A 13,022-nucleotide genomic window follows, 5' to 3' on the forward strand; every position below is an offset into this window, starting at 1 on the left:
GCGCCTTGGAAGTGACGTCGGAGGATGAGCCGACGCTGGCGTGACAGCAGGCCGAAAGCTGCTGCTCGCGCCAGGAACGTTACAGAAGTGCGGGGGGGTGGGTGGGGAAGGGAAATGGTGCATGCATGGCAGGAGGGAGGGGGTGCCACTCTCACTACGTCACTGGGCTCAGTCTGTCCGGATAGTCCGGTTCACAGTTAGTGGCGCGTGAGACACCAGCACACCGACAATCCAGCGCTGACAATTCGGCACAAGAAAGAAGCGCGCCGCGGAAAAACTTATTTTTAAGGAGCTCCAAGGAGGGGGGGTTGTGGGGGGACCCCACTTTACTGCATAGTGTTTGCGCTGCTGTTTGGGGTGGGGGTTGGAACCTTCCATTATAGAGAAAACGGAACTTTTTCTGATTTTTTTCAGGAAAAGTTCCGTTTTCTCTATAATGTGGGTGGTTGCACCCCCACACCCCCCCCCTCAGAGCTCTTTAAAAATAGGTTTTTCTGCAGTGCGCTTCTTTCTTGCGCCGAATTGTCAGCGCTGGATTGTCGGCACGCTGGTGTCTGGCGCGCAATTATCCCGTCACCGGTTAGGTCCAAAATTAGATTGTCTTCCTCTTTCTGTAGCTTTGGTTTCTGGATCCTCTCTACAAATTGAGTTTTCTGCTAAGATTTTGGGAGTCCTTTTTGACTCCTCACTCTCTTTTAAGGATCAATTAATTTGGTGGTCAAGAAATGTTCTTTTAATCTACGTCTGCTGAGGAAGGTTAGACATCTTTTTCATCATTGTCATTTTTCTATTTTAGTTCAGTCAATTATACTATCTCGCCTTGATTACTGCAACGTTATTTACCTCAGCATTACAAAAATCTGCCTTTATAGGCTGCAATTGATTCCAAATACTGCTGCGAAATTGATTTTTGAGAAACGTAAATTTGACTCTGTTGCTTCATTGGCTCCCGGTTTATTTTAGAGTTCAATTTAAATGTGCTTGTGTGCCCAAAGTGTGCTCAGGCTCATGCTTCATTGGGACATATGCTTTAGACTTGTCCCCACATTCTACAGTTTTGGCATAGACTTGGACATTACACTACATCTCTCTGGGGCAGGCGGTGGTCTCCTACGCCAAGAGCACTATTTGGGTATTATACTATCGCAACGCTGAAACCCAAAGGGATTACAGCCTTAGTGGCAAGAATGTTGCTTATGGGCAAGAAAGCTATATTGGCTAACTGGCTGTCCCAAGACCCGCCATCTTATAGTCAATGCAGATCCTTGATGATCGTACATGCATCTTTGGAGGGGAGACAGGTTGGGGATCTTGACCAAGGCCCGGGTCGGCGCTTCTGTCAGACTTAGGAGCATTTCTGGATGGACCTTACTCCCCATGCTCGCGGTAGATTACTGAACTTGTGAAGATGACCACATGCTATATGAGCTGTAGCTGGACTCTAATTCTGTACACGTGGGGGTGAGGAGGAGGGTGGGGGGATTGGTTTGTACGCATTTAGTTTGCATATCTGTATAATTTTTCTTGCACTTTATTGGAAAATTTAATAAAAATATTTAAACATAAATATGCTTGTGTTGCTTTCAAGATCCTATATGGTATCTTTACTCCTCTTTTATTCCTTTATCTTGGAATGTCTACTGATTCTCTTTTGCAAGAGGCATCCAACAATTTAAGTTTATCCCTTCTTTCCAGGAAAGGGACTAAAGGAGTCAAGATTTTTAGTCAATCTTTGATTTTTAAATTTTCTCAACTTTGGAATGATCTTCCGCTTCTTTTAAAGAGTTCTGGTTCACTTCAATTTTCTGGTAAATCTTTAAAAAACACTTTATTTGCTAAACATTTTGAAAATGAATTTTCTTGAAATTTTGTCATTATTCCTTATGGTTTTTTTTCTGTTAAGTTAACTATTGTAAACCGAGTCGAGCTTTCTTAGAATGATGACTCGGTATATAAAGCCAAGCCTTCAATTAGATTCTGTAAAAACAGGACTATCTGTGCATACACGACCTCTTTTACAAAGCCGCGCTAGTGGCTGTGCTGCGCTAATGGCCCCGAAGCCCATAGAGATTTAAAGGGCTTCGGAGCCGCTAGCGCGGCTTTTTAAAAGAGGCAGACAGTCAAGTAAGGTGGTGGTGGAGAACTGCTCCATCCACCGGACGTCCCCGAGAAAGGAAGACAGGAATTATAAGGGCAATATTGTAACTGTGTGCCATCGGTTAGGCACCGCAGGCGCGCATGAATGGTGCCTCAATTGCCAGTTACGTGCACTAATCTGTAAGGGAGGCGGAGACGTGGGCGGAGCTTGGACAGAACATGGGCATGTTTCCTACTGACATAGGTACCTCCATAGAATACTATAAGATGTGCACGTAGCTTGCCGCCTTTATGTGCATCCACTTTTGGCCAGCCATTAACCTGCCGTAAGTGGACATATGCACATTTTGGTGTACCACTGCTGGGTTGTACTCGTATTCTTTTTTTTTTTAATTATTTATTTATTGAAATTTTCAATACATTACAAGAAACTAACATTCTTGCTAAGGAAATACAGCAGGAATAAATATTAAACATCATATCTTTCTTTTGGTTTATTCATCTTTACACATCCAGGGAGGGTGGGGGGTTGGAGGGAGGAGAGTAAATATTGATAGAGATATTTGGGTAACTTTATTCTTCTTTTGTATTATATCTTAGGTAATATTTTGATATTATTATATGCAAAAATCTGAAATTATTGAATGATATTTATGTTACCTAAACAGAAATTAGTGTAATGCATGTAATACCTACTGTTCTTTTATTTGTATGACACTGTTTTTGATTAAAAATTAATACAGAATAATTAAAAAAAAAAAAAAAAAAAGAAATGAAATTCTCGCTTCCTTAGACCCCAAAAAAGTGAAAGGGGAGTGAGTATATGGCAGGTAACATAAGAAGTTAAACACAAAGGAAAAGAAACTAATCAATGAAAGGCTATAACATATTCTGCATTTATATTAAATTCCACTAAACCATTATTTTGATGAGAAAAATAGGTTGGAATGTCTGTGTCCTAATTTAGTAGGGAATGATTTGGGTTCATTGGAATTCAACCCATTTCTTAGTTTTCCTTTAAAATTAAGTTAATAAATAATGCAACTATGTCTCCCCATTAGTGGGCTTGTAAAGGATTGTTTTGTATGTTTGTTGTGTTAAAAATGTTGTATGAAAACCTTTTTTTCCTTGATATCTTTTGATATTGTAAATGTACTAAACTTTATTAAAAAAAAAAAAAATTCCACTAAACAACAGCAATTTTCTTTAGCTCCAGAAATGATCTTAGCTGCTCCGGCTGGAAAAAAATATACTTAACCTGACAAAAATTGTTTCCTTTTTTCCTGGGCAGCCTTATCCAGGAATACCCATATCTTTTTACCTTAAAACAGTTCTTTTGATAAGCGGAAATTCTTTATTGAAATCTGGGTGCCCAGATGCCATAATGGAATTGGCGTGACCTGCACTCCATTTTAGCAACTGCATATGGGCGCCAGTTTCTAGAACTGCCACCTGTGAGCACTGAAGGGAACAGACTGGCAGACGTTTGCTATCACTGCTTGCCCTTATGTTTCAAATTCTTTGAAATATCAGTCTGAAATATATCTTTTTCACATTTTTAAGCATGCACCAGCTGAGGTTCTGTGCGCCCAGTCAACTGTTTGGTTAGGGATTCCTTTGGCTACGGAACAGAAATTGAATTCGACTGGGGAGTGTCCACTTTCCAGTGCTGGTAGCTGAATTTAAAACAGACCTCTTATTTGTGACTCAGAAAGTAGAAAACACGGCTTTTCAATTGTTAGAAAGATGGCGACTGCTGTGCAGGGCAGGATTAAGGCATATGTAAACTAGGCACCTGCCTAGGGCTCGAGGTTTAAGAGGGGCCCCCCTCAGATGTGTAAATGAAGTCTAAATTTTCTGAAAGATAAGGTTGCTAACTGGATCCAGATTCGCCCAGCAGGGTTGATCTAGTCCTGAATTTACTACAGTGCATGCTGGGACTTGTAGTCTTGCTTTTCTCAGGGCATGCAATGAAAGAAATCAGAACCACAGTGGGGGTAGACTCAGAACTGGGTAAACCTTGTCTGGATCCAGCTGGCAACCTTATTGAAGGAGTAATTGCTTCCATAATCTCCACCGTTTCTATGTCTGCTGGTAGAAAGAAGCATAGGGGAAGGGCCAAGAACGCCACTGTCCAAAAAGCTCTGTCCACTCTCTGTCCTGGACAAGCGGCAATTGCTCCTTTGCTGGTTTTCTTCTGCAGTCAAAATCACATGGGATACTTTTGTGGAAGTTTTAAGATGTATTTGAACATTTCGAAGGGAAGGTCAACATGATTGGTTGCCAAGAGTCCACCACAGGGTTAATCCTGCCCTGCTGCTGTGCGTGGGCGAATGGAACATGAGTGACGGGAGTTCCAGCTGAGTTTTGAACCGTTGTTTCAGGATTTTTTTTTTAAATTGTATGTTTTTGAAATTGTGTATTTTATTGAAGTCTTAGTTTAGTTTTTATTATGTTATTGTATTTGTAATAGTTTGTATCCTTGATTATTCACCTTTTACATTTTATGATAGGATTTTATGATAGGATTTTATTTAAATCTCATGCTGCATCAGTTCTTTGCATAATATTTCTCCATATCACCTGGTTTGCAATCTGCAGAATAAGGATTAATTTAGACTGCTCCTTACATAGAGACCCTCAGGCCCTTTTTAATTGGAGGGGGGGGGCGTAGGAGGAGCCAAATGCCATGGTCTGCTGATCCCCCAAGAACCTGGTTAAACATGCATTCTATATATGGCCAGTGGGTGGCACCATTGAACAACAGCTGAGGCTCCCTTCTTCACCTCACGCCTACTCCTGAAGTTATTGAATGCTACCTCTGTGGCATCTGCCGCTGTTTCTGGCCCAGGGAGTAGAAGCTGGGCTCAGAAACTAAACCCTGGTCTTCACAAGGCACTGCATAGCTCTGCTGCTGAGTCATTGTACAGATCCTATCCTGTTCTGATGGCGTTTTCTTTCTTTCTCTCAGTGCTATGGAGTCTGCTCCATCGGCTTGGAAAACTTGGCATACATCATCATCGCTTATGGTTTCTCAGCGTCCATCTTCTCCAGCCTCTCCCTGATTATGCTGAAGATGCCCCGTCAGATTCCGCTGGTGGCAGGAGGAGTCGTCCATGGCTTCCTCATCATAGCGCTTTTTTGCTGGGCCCCCAGGCCAAAAGACCTGTCACAGAGCGGCACTGTGTACCTGCTGACTGTACTTTGGGGTCTTGGAAGTGCCTTAAACAAATCTGGACTGAGCAGTAAGTGTGATAAGTCCAGTAGAACTGCTAAATTACAGCAGTGCCAGGAACTGAAATAGTACTTAAAACTAACAGATAGAGAATGACATGGGGTCAAATTTTTTCCCGTCCCCGCAGGTTTTCTCACTGTCCCTGACCCATTCCTGTAAGCTCTGCCTTAACCACACAAGCCTTGAACACTTATGATTTTAAAGTGTTTGAGGCTTGTGCAGATGAGGACGGAGCTTAGGCATTGGTGGAATGAGGCATTATGACATCACAAGCTGAGCTCTAGAATGTTGCTACTTGTGATTTTAAAGTGTTTGAGGCTTGTGCAGATGAGGACAGAGCTTAGGCATTGGTGGAATGAGGCATTATGACATCACAATACGAGCTCTAGAATGTTGCTACTTAGGATGTTAAAGTGTTTGAGGCTTGTGCAGATGAGGACGGAGCTTAGGCATTGGTGGAATGAGGCATTATGACATCACAATCTGAGCTCTAGAATGTTGCTACTTAGGATTTTAAAGTGTTTGAGGCTTGTGCAGATGAGGACGGAGCTTAGGCATTGGTGGAATGAGGCATTATGACATCACAAGCTGAGCTCTAGAATGTTGCTTCTTATGATTTTAAAGCGTTTGAGGCTTGTGCAGATGAGGACGGAGCTTAGGCATTGGTGGAATGAGGCATTATGACATCACAAGCTGAGCTCTAGAATGTTGCTACTTGTGATTTTAAAGCGTTTGAGGCTTGTGCAGATGAGGACGGAGCTTAGGCATTGGTGGAATGAGGCATTATGACATCACAGTCTGAGCTCTAGAATGTTGCTACTTATGATGTTAAAGTGTTTGAGGCTTGTGCAGATGAAGACGGAGCTTGCAGAAATGGGGCAGGGACAGGAAAAGAACTCGCTGGGATGGGACGGGAAAATGAGTTCCCATAGGAACCGTGAAAAATGTGTCCCCGTGTCATTCTCTACTAACAGATAACGCCTGCACCTGCTTAGATGGGAAGGCGGCTAGATGGCTAGAATCTTACGCTCAGATGACCTGGGATAGTAAGAGTAATATAAGAACCATTTCTGACTTATTATATGTTCCAGAGATTTCCGAGACTCTTGATCTGCATTTGATAGGCCTGTCCTCCTTTCTGTCTTTCTAATTTTTCTCCCTCTCTTTTCCTGCAGTTATCCTAGGGATGTTCTATGAAGATAAAGAGCGGCAGGATTTTATCTTCACCATCTATCACTGGTGGCAGGCAATGGCCATCTTTGTGGTCTACCTTTGGTCCGAACTGCCAATGAAGGTGAGAGGCTCATGCCCTCTCTACAACCTGCTCGGAGCGTGCCATCTCCTTAGACCACTTCTGCCTGTAATGGACCTGCTCCTTAGTGTGGCAATGTGTATATGGAAGAGATGCCTACGCTGCTGCGTTCCAAGCTATAACTGTTCTGTTTGGTCCAGCGCAGTGGCGTAGCAAGGGCGCGAAGCTCCTGGGGCAGCGATGCCCCCTCTCTTCTCCAGCCCCTGTTCCTTCCCTGCCCCCTCCTGCCTCGCGCATTCCCTTCCCTTCCCCTGTATCAGTCTAACTTCCCTGGTGTGAGAAGCATCTCTAACACGCTGCCAGCAGTGTCTCTCCTTCTGACATCACTTCCTTGTTGCGGGACCTGGAAGTCACGACAGAGGGGAGCGCCGAGGCCTGTGCGAGCAACGATTTGGTGCAGCGGCTCGTGCTGGCAAGAGCTAGAGCAGGAGTGTCAAAGTCCCTCCTGGAGGGCCACAATCCAGTCGGGTTTTCAGGATTTCCCTCATGAATATGCATGAGATCTATTTGCATGCAGTGCTTTCATTGTAGGCTAATAGATCTCATGCATATTCATGAGGGAAATCCTAAACTAAACTAAACCTTAAGTTTATATACCGCATCATCTCCACAAAAGTGGAGCTCGACACGGTTTATAGGAATTAATATAGAAAGGAACTCCAATGGAAAGGAGAAGGGCTAAGTAAAAAGAAAGAAAGAGGGGACTTAGTATAATGGAGAGGAAGGGAGTAGTTACATTTTAGCGAAAAGCCAGGTTTTCAAATGTTTTCGGAAGCGTTGGAGGGAGGTCGAACTCCGAAGAGGGGCAGTGAAGCTGTTCCACAGCTCAGTGATCCTGAAGAGGAGGGATGTCCCAAGTTTTCCTGTATGGGATATGCCTTTTAAAGAGGGGAAGGATAATTTGAATTTTTGAGTGGATCTGGTAGAGGTAGGATTCGAAGAGAGCCAAGATAGAGGAAAGAGGGGAGGAAGGATGCCGTGTAGAGATTTGAAGGCTAGACAGGCGCATTTGTAGTGAACCCTGAGGATAACTGGGAGCCAGTGAAGCTTAGATTAGTTTAGCCGCGGTTTTTTGAATCCGCTGAAGTCTGTGAAGACTTTTCTTTGTTAGGCTTAAGTAGATGGAGTTGCAGTAATCCAGTCTGGATAGAATAATGGATTGAACGAGGACAGCGAAGTGTTGTTGGTGGAAGCAGGATCTTACTTTCCTTAACATGTGAAGATTGAAAAAGCATTTTTTTTACTAAGGAGTTTAGGAGATCATTGAAGGACAGTGTAGAGTCAATGATGATTCCCAGAACTTTGCTTGAGTGCTCAAGCTGCAGTTTGGTGCCAGAGGATAGTGGGATGAGGGTGGGTAGTTGATCTAATTTTGGGCCGAGCCAGAGTAGTCTTGTTTTGGTCTCGTTTAGTTTCATTTGAACGGTGAGCGCCCAGGATTGGAGATTCGTTATACAAGAAGAGATGTTATCAGAGAGGTTGGTGAGGTTAGAATCGGTCTCAAGGAGGACAAGGATGTCGTCTGCGTAGGTGTAAAGTGTCTCCAAGGGGGATAGTTGGAGGAGTTTCAGGGAGGACATATAAACATTGAAAAGAATCGACTGGATTGCGGCCCTCGAGGTGGGACTTTGACCTGACCTAGAGGTACAGTGGTGGGGAATTGAAGGCGTGGGAACAGTGGGGAGCAGCAACAGGAGGAGGAGAGGCGCCGGAGCCCCCATCAAGATGACGCCTGAGGTAGACTGCCCCCCCCTTGCTATGCCACTGGTCCAGTGTTGTTATTCTGATATTCTAGACAAGCATGCAATGGTCAATTATTACTGTTAAGTACAAATATCCCCACCACAAATTAATTTTCTGAAAGATAAAGTTGCCAACTGGATCCAGATTCACCCAGCAGGGTTGATCTGGTCCTCAATTTACTACAGTGCATGCTGGGACTTGTAGACTTGCTTTTCTCAGGGCATGCAATGAAAGAAATCAGAACCACAGTGGGGGTAGACTCAGAACTGGGTAAACCTTGTCTGGATCCAGCTGGCAACCTTATTGAAAGAGTAATTGCTTCCATAATCTCCACCGTTTCTATGTGTGCTCTGACTTTCTTTCTCTCTGGTGCCCCCTGCAGGCAAAGCTGTCCATCATGCTGTTTGCCCTGCTCGTTTCCATTGCCTCCTATCTCTGGATGGAACGCAAGATTTCCCAGGGTGTTAACCCCCGCATTCCCAAGATCCCCAAACCCCGCCATAAAGTGCGTGGATACCGCTACCTGGAGGATGACAACTCAGACGAGTCAGACTCTGAGAAATCGGATGAACAGATCGATGATGACTCCACATCGGATGAGGGCGAGCAGATGGCAGAGGCAGACAACAGGGCTCTGAGAAACGGTGCTGAGAAAGACGTACAGAGGCAAAAGAGGGAACAGCCACAGTACAACTATGAACAGGCCGTGGAAGAGGAGGAGGCAGGAAAGAACCCAGGGTGCAAAGAGATTTGAACTCGGCGCGGAGATCCGTAGGACTCCTCACCCTTCTGTTTTGGTGTGCTCCAGAAGAACATCAAACCTGCTAAAACCTGAGGAGGGTTGAGCACCAACCCCACCCTCGGCAAACGATGCCTAGAGATGGGTGTGAGGACGTCAGTAGAGAGAGGGTGGGGCAGGTCAGCCAGGGAATTTGCATTATTCTGTTCGTTATTTTATAGTGATGTATTGTGTTGGGTTTGTGTTGAATTGATGGACACTACTTGCATCCCTGAAATGGGGAAGCAAAGGAGGTCCCCACAGGAGTGGCATTCTGGGGCTAGTCTGAACTGGTGAAACATAGCCCTTCTTGCTGGAACTGCCTTTCAGCGACTGCAGGTCCCAGGTTCCTGCTGAGCAAGTGCTTAACGACGTCATTTCAGAAGCTCCATGGCAGGGAGATGTGGCCCACCCAGCTGTGGCACATCACTGCCCTCTCTCCTCTGCAGCATCCTAACATCGGCCCTCCTATCACTCAACCTTGACCGTCAGCAAAGAAAAAGATCCATTTCCTCCTATACGGTGCAAAATATAAAGATCACACATGCCAGGGATGGTGTTAGGCCAAGGAGTGCAATTAGGGCAACTGCCTGCTGGCTAGAGAAAGCCCTAAGCTTGTTGGAAGCTGAAGATGGCATGGGCTAGTAGTGGGCTTTGGGGTCTCCTCCCAAATTTCGGCCCTGGGCCCTACCCATGTCTTAATAGCAGCACTGGAAGGATAAACATTTCAGTTCTCTTATATTCTAATCACAGAATAGAAAATACAGGTAACCCCTGCGAATTCGCGTTTCGCAAATCGTGGACTCAGTAATTCGTGGTATTTTTCGACCACCTCTTCCTAGTACTAAAGTCATGGTTACACCAATCAGGAGCTGCTTTGACAGGCCAGATAGCGTGTCAGAGCAGCCCCTGATTGATGTAACAGTGACTTTAGTACCAGGAAGAGGCAATCAGAAAATGTGTCCGGCTTCGTAAGTACAATTTAAACACCTGCCAGCGCCACAGCTGCCCTCTCCTGCCTTTGATCAGCTGAAAAACCAAACGGAACCCCCGCGAATTTCAGGGGAGTACTGTACACTTATTTTTCTACCTTTTGTTGTCTGCTCCCCCTCCTGCAAGTCCTCCTTAAGTCAAACTCCCCTCTCTCCCTTACCTTCAGCTCCAGCCTCCACTTGTGCCCTTCCTCCTAGCCCCAAATATTAGATGGGGACAAGATGGGTGGTACAGAGTGAGTTGGGATAAACAGATGGGAGGCTAAACTCAAGGCAAGGCAAGTTGAACAGTGGCATAGTGAGGGTAAGAGGTCCCAGGGGTGCAGGTACACCCTCCTCTTCGACCCCTGTCCCTTCCCCACCCTCCACATCACACTCATGCCCTCCCTTCCCCCCCAGTACCTCTTTAAATATTCACCAGCGTGAGCAACCTCTCCGACCTGCTGCTTACGCCAGTGTTGGCTTTCCCTCTGATGTCACATCCTGGCCCTGTGACCAGGAAGTGATTTCAGAGGGGAGCCAGACTGGCGGAAGCCGCAGGCTGGAGAAGCTGCTTGCGCTGGTGAAAATTTAAAGGTGTGGTGGGGTGGGGGGAAGGGAGGGCGTGAGCGTGGCATGGCGGGGTGGAGAGGTGACGGTGCCCTCACCAAGATGGTGCCCGAGGTGGATCCCCCACCCTCCCTTACTATGCCACTGCAGTTATACAAGGTACAGTATAAGGAACTGATTTAGTGTTTGTGTGGCAAACTAGGCCTGATGCAGAATGTAAAAAGGCATTGAAGTCTTAATTAATTTTATTTAAACTGAGCCAATTTAAGTTGTAACAGCGGATGGATTGGGGGGCTGATTGATTTTCTAACTGTTTTTTTATATTTTGTTTTAATTGTATGTATATTTCCTTGTAACCAGCTTGCAATGTTTAGATAATTTTGGCTATAAATTTTTTAAATAAATAAGTACGTTTTCAGAACCATAAAGTTGTTGGACTCGAAGGGGAGAATTCATCAATGAGTGCCAAGCGACTGAGCACGTGCTAAGCACGTTAGTATGCACTAATGATTCGCGTGTGCTAAACACTAAGGAAGATAATGGGGGTCTTAGCATTTAATGCAGTGTATTGAAAACTGTGTGCCCCAGCACACTACCCTGTTTCCCCCAAAATAAGCCCAAGCATGATTTTTAAAGATGCTCCTAATATAAGCCCTACCCCAAAAATAAGCCCTAGTTAAGATTGACCCCCGAAGCCCCCCCCCCTCTCTGACTCCATCCTTGACACTAGTGCTGCCTGGTTTGCTGAAAAATCAGACTCAATTCAGCAACCCCCACCTGCTGCTTTAAGAGGCCTCGGAGCGGAGGTATGTCAGTCTTATGGTGGGAGGGTTGGTGGGGGATCTGCTGTACAGGGGGGATGGGAGGGAGAGATAGAGAGATGCTGCAAAAAGGGATGGGTGAGAGGGGGAGGAAAGATGCTGCACATGGAGGGGGGGGGGGGGAGAAAGGAAAGAGGAAGAATTGGGGTGGAGGAGGGGAAGGGAGAGATGATTGGTGTACATGAAAAAAATAAGAAATCCCCGAAAGTAAGCCCTAGTGCATTTTTTGGACCCAAAATTAATATAAGGCACTGCCTTATTTTCGGGGAAACACGGTAGCTATTGATGTTTCATAATGACGAGATGACCTTTTCAGAAGTACTTTGTGTGTTGTACAATTTATATGTTGCTTTGTGTGTTTACTGTGTATATAAGGTTGTAATCCACCTTGTTAAAGGCGGACAATAAATTATAAAAGGATCCACAAATAGAAAGAGGATGTTTTACAACTAACAGTGCTATTTGGAGGGTCTTCTGCCTGCCCTATGACTACTAGTACGACATTCTCTTCTGGCACTTTAATGATGTTTCTGTAGGTAAGAACAGTGTGGTAAGCTCATTCGAGCAGGGACTGTCTCCTTTGTGACTCTGTACAGCGCTGCGTACGTCGGGCAGGGGTGGTGGCTGCGACAGTAGTGGCTCCACCAGGAGGTTGAAAAGGAAAGAGGGCAGGAGACCCACGAAGCGCCACATACCCCCCCCCACACCAGCACTTTGCGTACCCCTTGGGATACGTGTACTCCATGTTGAGAACCTCTGCACTAGACTCCTAGGGATTCTAAGGTAGACTCAAGAGGGCCTACAGATGGGTCTAGGTGAGGGTAAAGGCGTGGAAGCTACCTTTTGTTTGGGAAGGAAAAGGGGGGTAGAGGCTGTTATAGTTCAAGAAGGGAGAGGGAGTAGAGGTTGCGATGGTTTGGGGGTAGGTCCAGTTTCGGTTTTGCTTGAAACCAAGCGGTGAATTTTGGCCATAGATTTTGCTTCAGACTCCCTGTAACCCGGACTCTGCCCCGTGTACGCCAACCTTCAAAGTATAGCTATCACATTTAGCGCCATGCTATAGAATAGCGCACCGTAGGAACATTGCCTTTTACATGGAATTCGTTGCCAGAGAATGTGGTAAAAGCAGTTAGTTTAGCAGGGTTTAAAAAAAAACAAAAAAAACCCAGGTTTGGATCATTTCCTAAAAGAAAAGTCCATGAACCGTTATTAAGATGGATTTGGGAAAATACACTGCTTATTTCTAGGATAAGCACCATAAAACCTGTTTTACTCTTTTGGGATCTTGTGACCTGGATTAGCCACTGCTGCAAACAAGATACTGGGCTCGATGGACCTTTGGTCTGTCCCAATATGGCAGCACTTTTGTTTCTTATACACCAGTAGTCTGGTCATTTATACAAGTTCTTGGAGCTTAACTATTGGCATTCTTCTTCAAAAATTGCCTTCTTGGACACCATTCCAAAAGTAAAGGTTTCATCTCTAATTTGTCTGC

The 13,022-nt window shown here is 45.1% G+C and overlaps 1 protein-coding gene across 3 annotated transcripts in view; it reads left to right on the forward strand.

The window, feature by feature from the left end:
- UNC93B1 (unc-93 homolog B1, TLR signaling regulator) overlaps nt 1–9,704 on the forward strand; it is a 74,583-nt gene extending 64,879 nt beyond the window's left edge. For all 3 annotated transcript variants that reach the window (XM_033920185.1, XM_033920186.1, XM_033920188.1), the window contains 3 exons: nt 5,069–5,342; nt 6,508–6,626; nt 8,770–9,704. In XM_033920185.1, coding sequence (XP_033776076.1) covers nt 5,069–5,342; nt 6,508–6,626; nt 8,770–9,141 — 765 coding nt within the window. In that variant the 3' untranslated portion in view covers nt 9,142–9,704. The remainder of the gene's footprint in view (nt 1–5,068; nt 5,343–6,507; nt 6,627–8,769) is intronic.
- The last annotated feature ends 3,318 nt before the right edge of the window (nt 9,705–13,022 follow it).

The sequence above is a fragment of the Geotrypetes seraphini genome, chromosome 14 (genome assembly GCF_902459505.1).
Source record: "Geotrypetes seraphini chromosome 14, aGeoSer1.1, whole genome shotgun sequence".
Taxonomy (NCBI): Eukaryota; Metazoa; Chordata; class Amphibia; order Gymnophiona; family Dermophiidae; genus Geotrypetes; species Geotrypetes seraphini.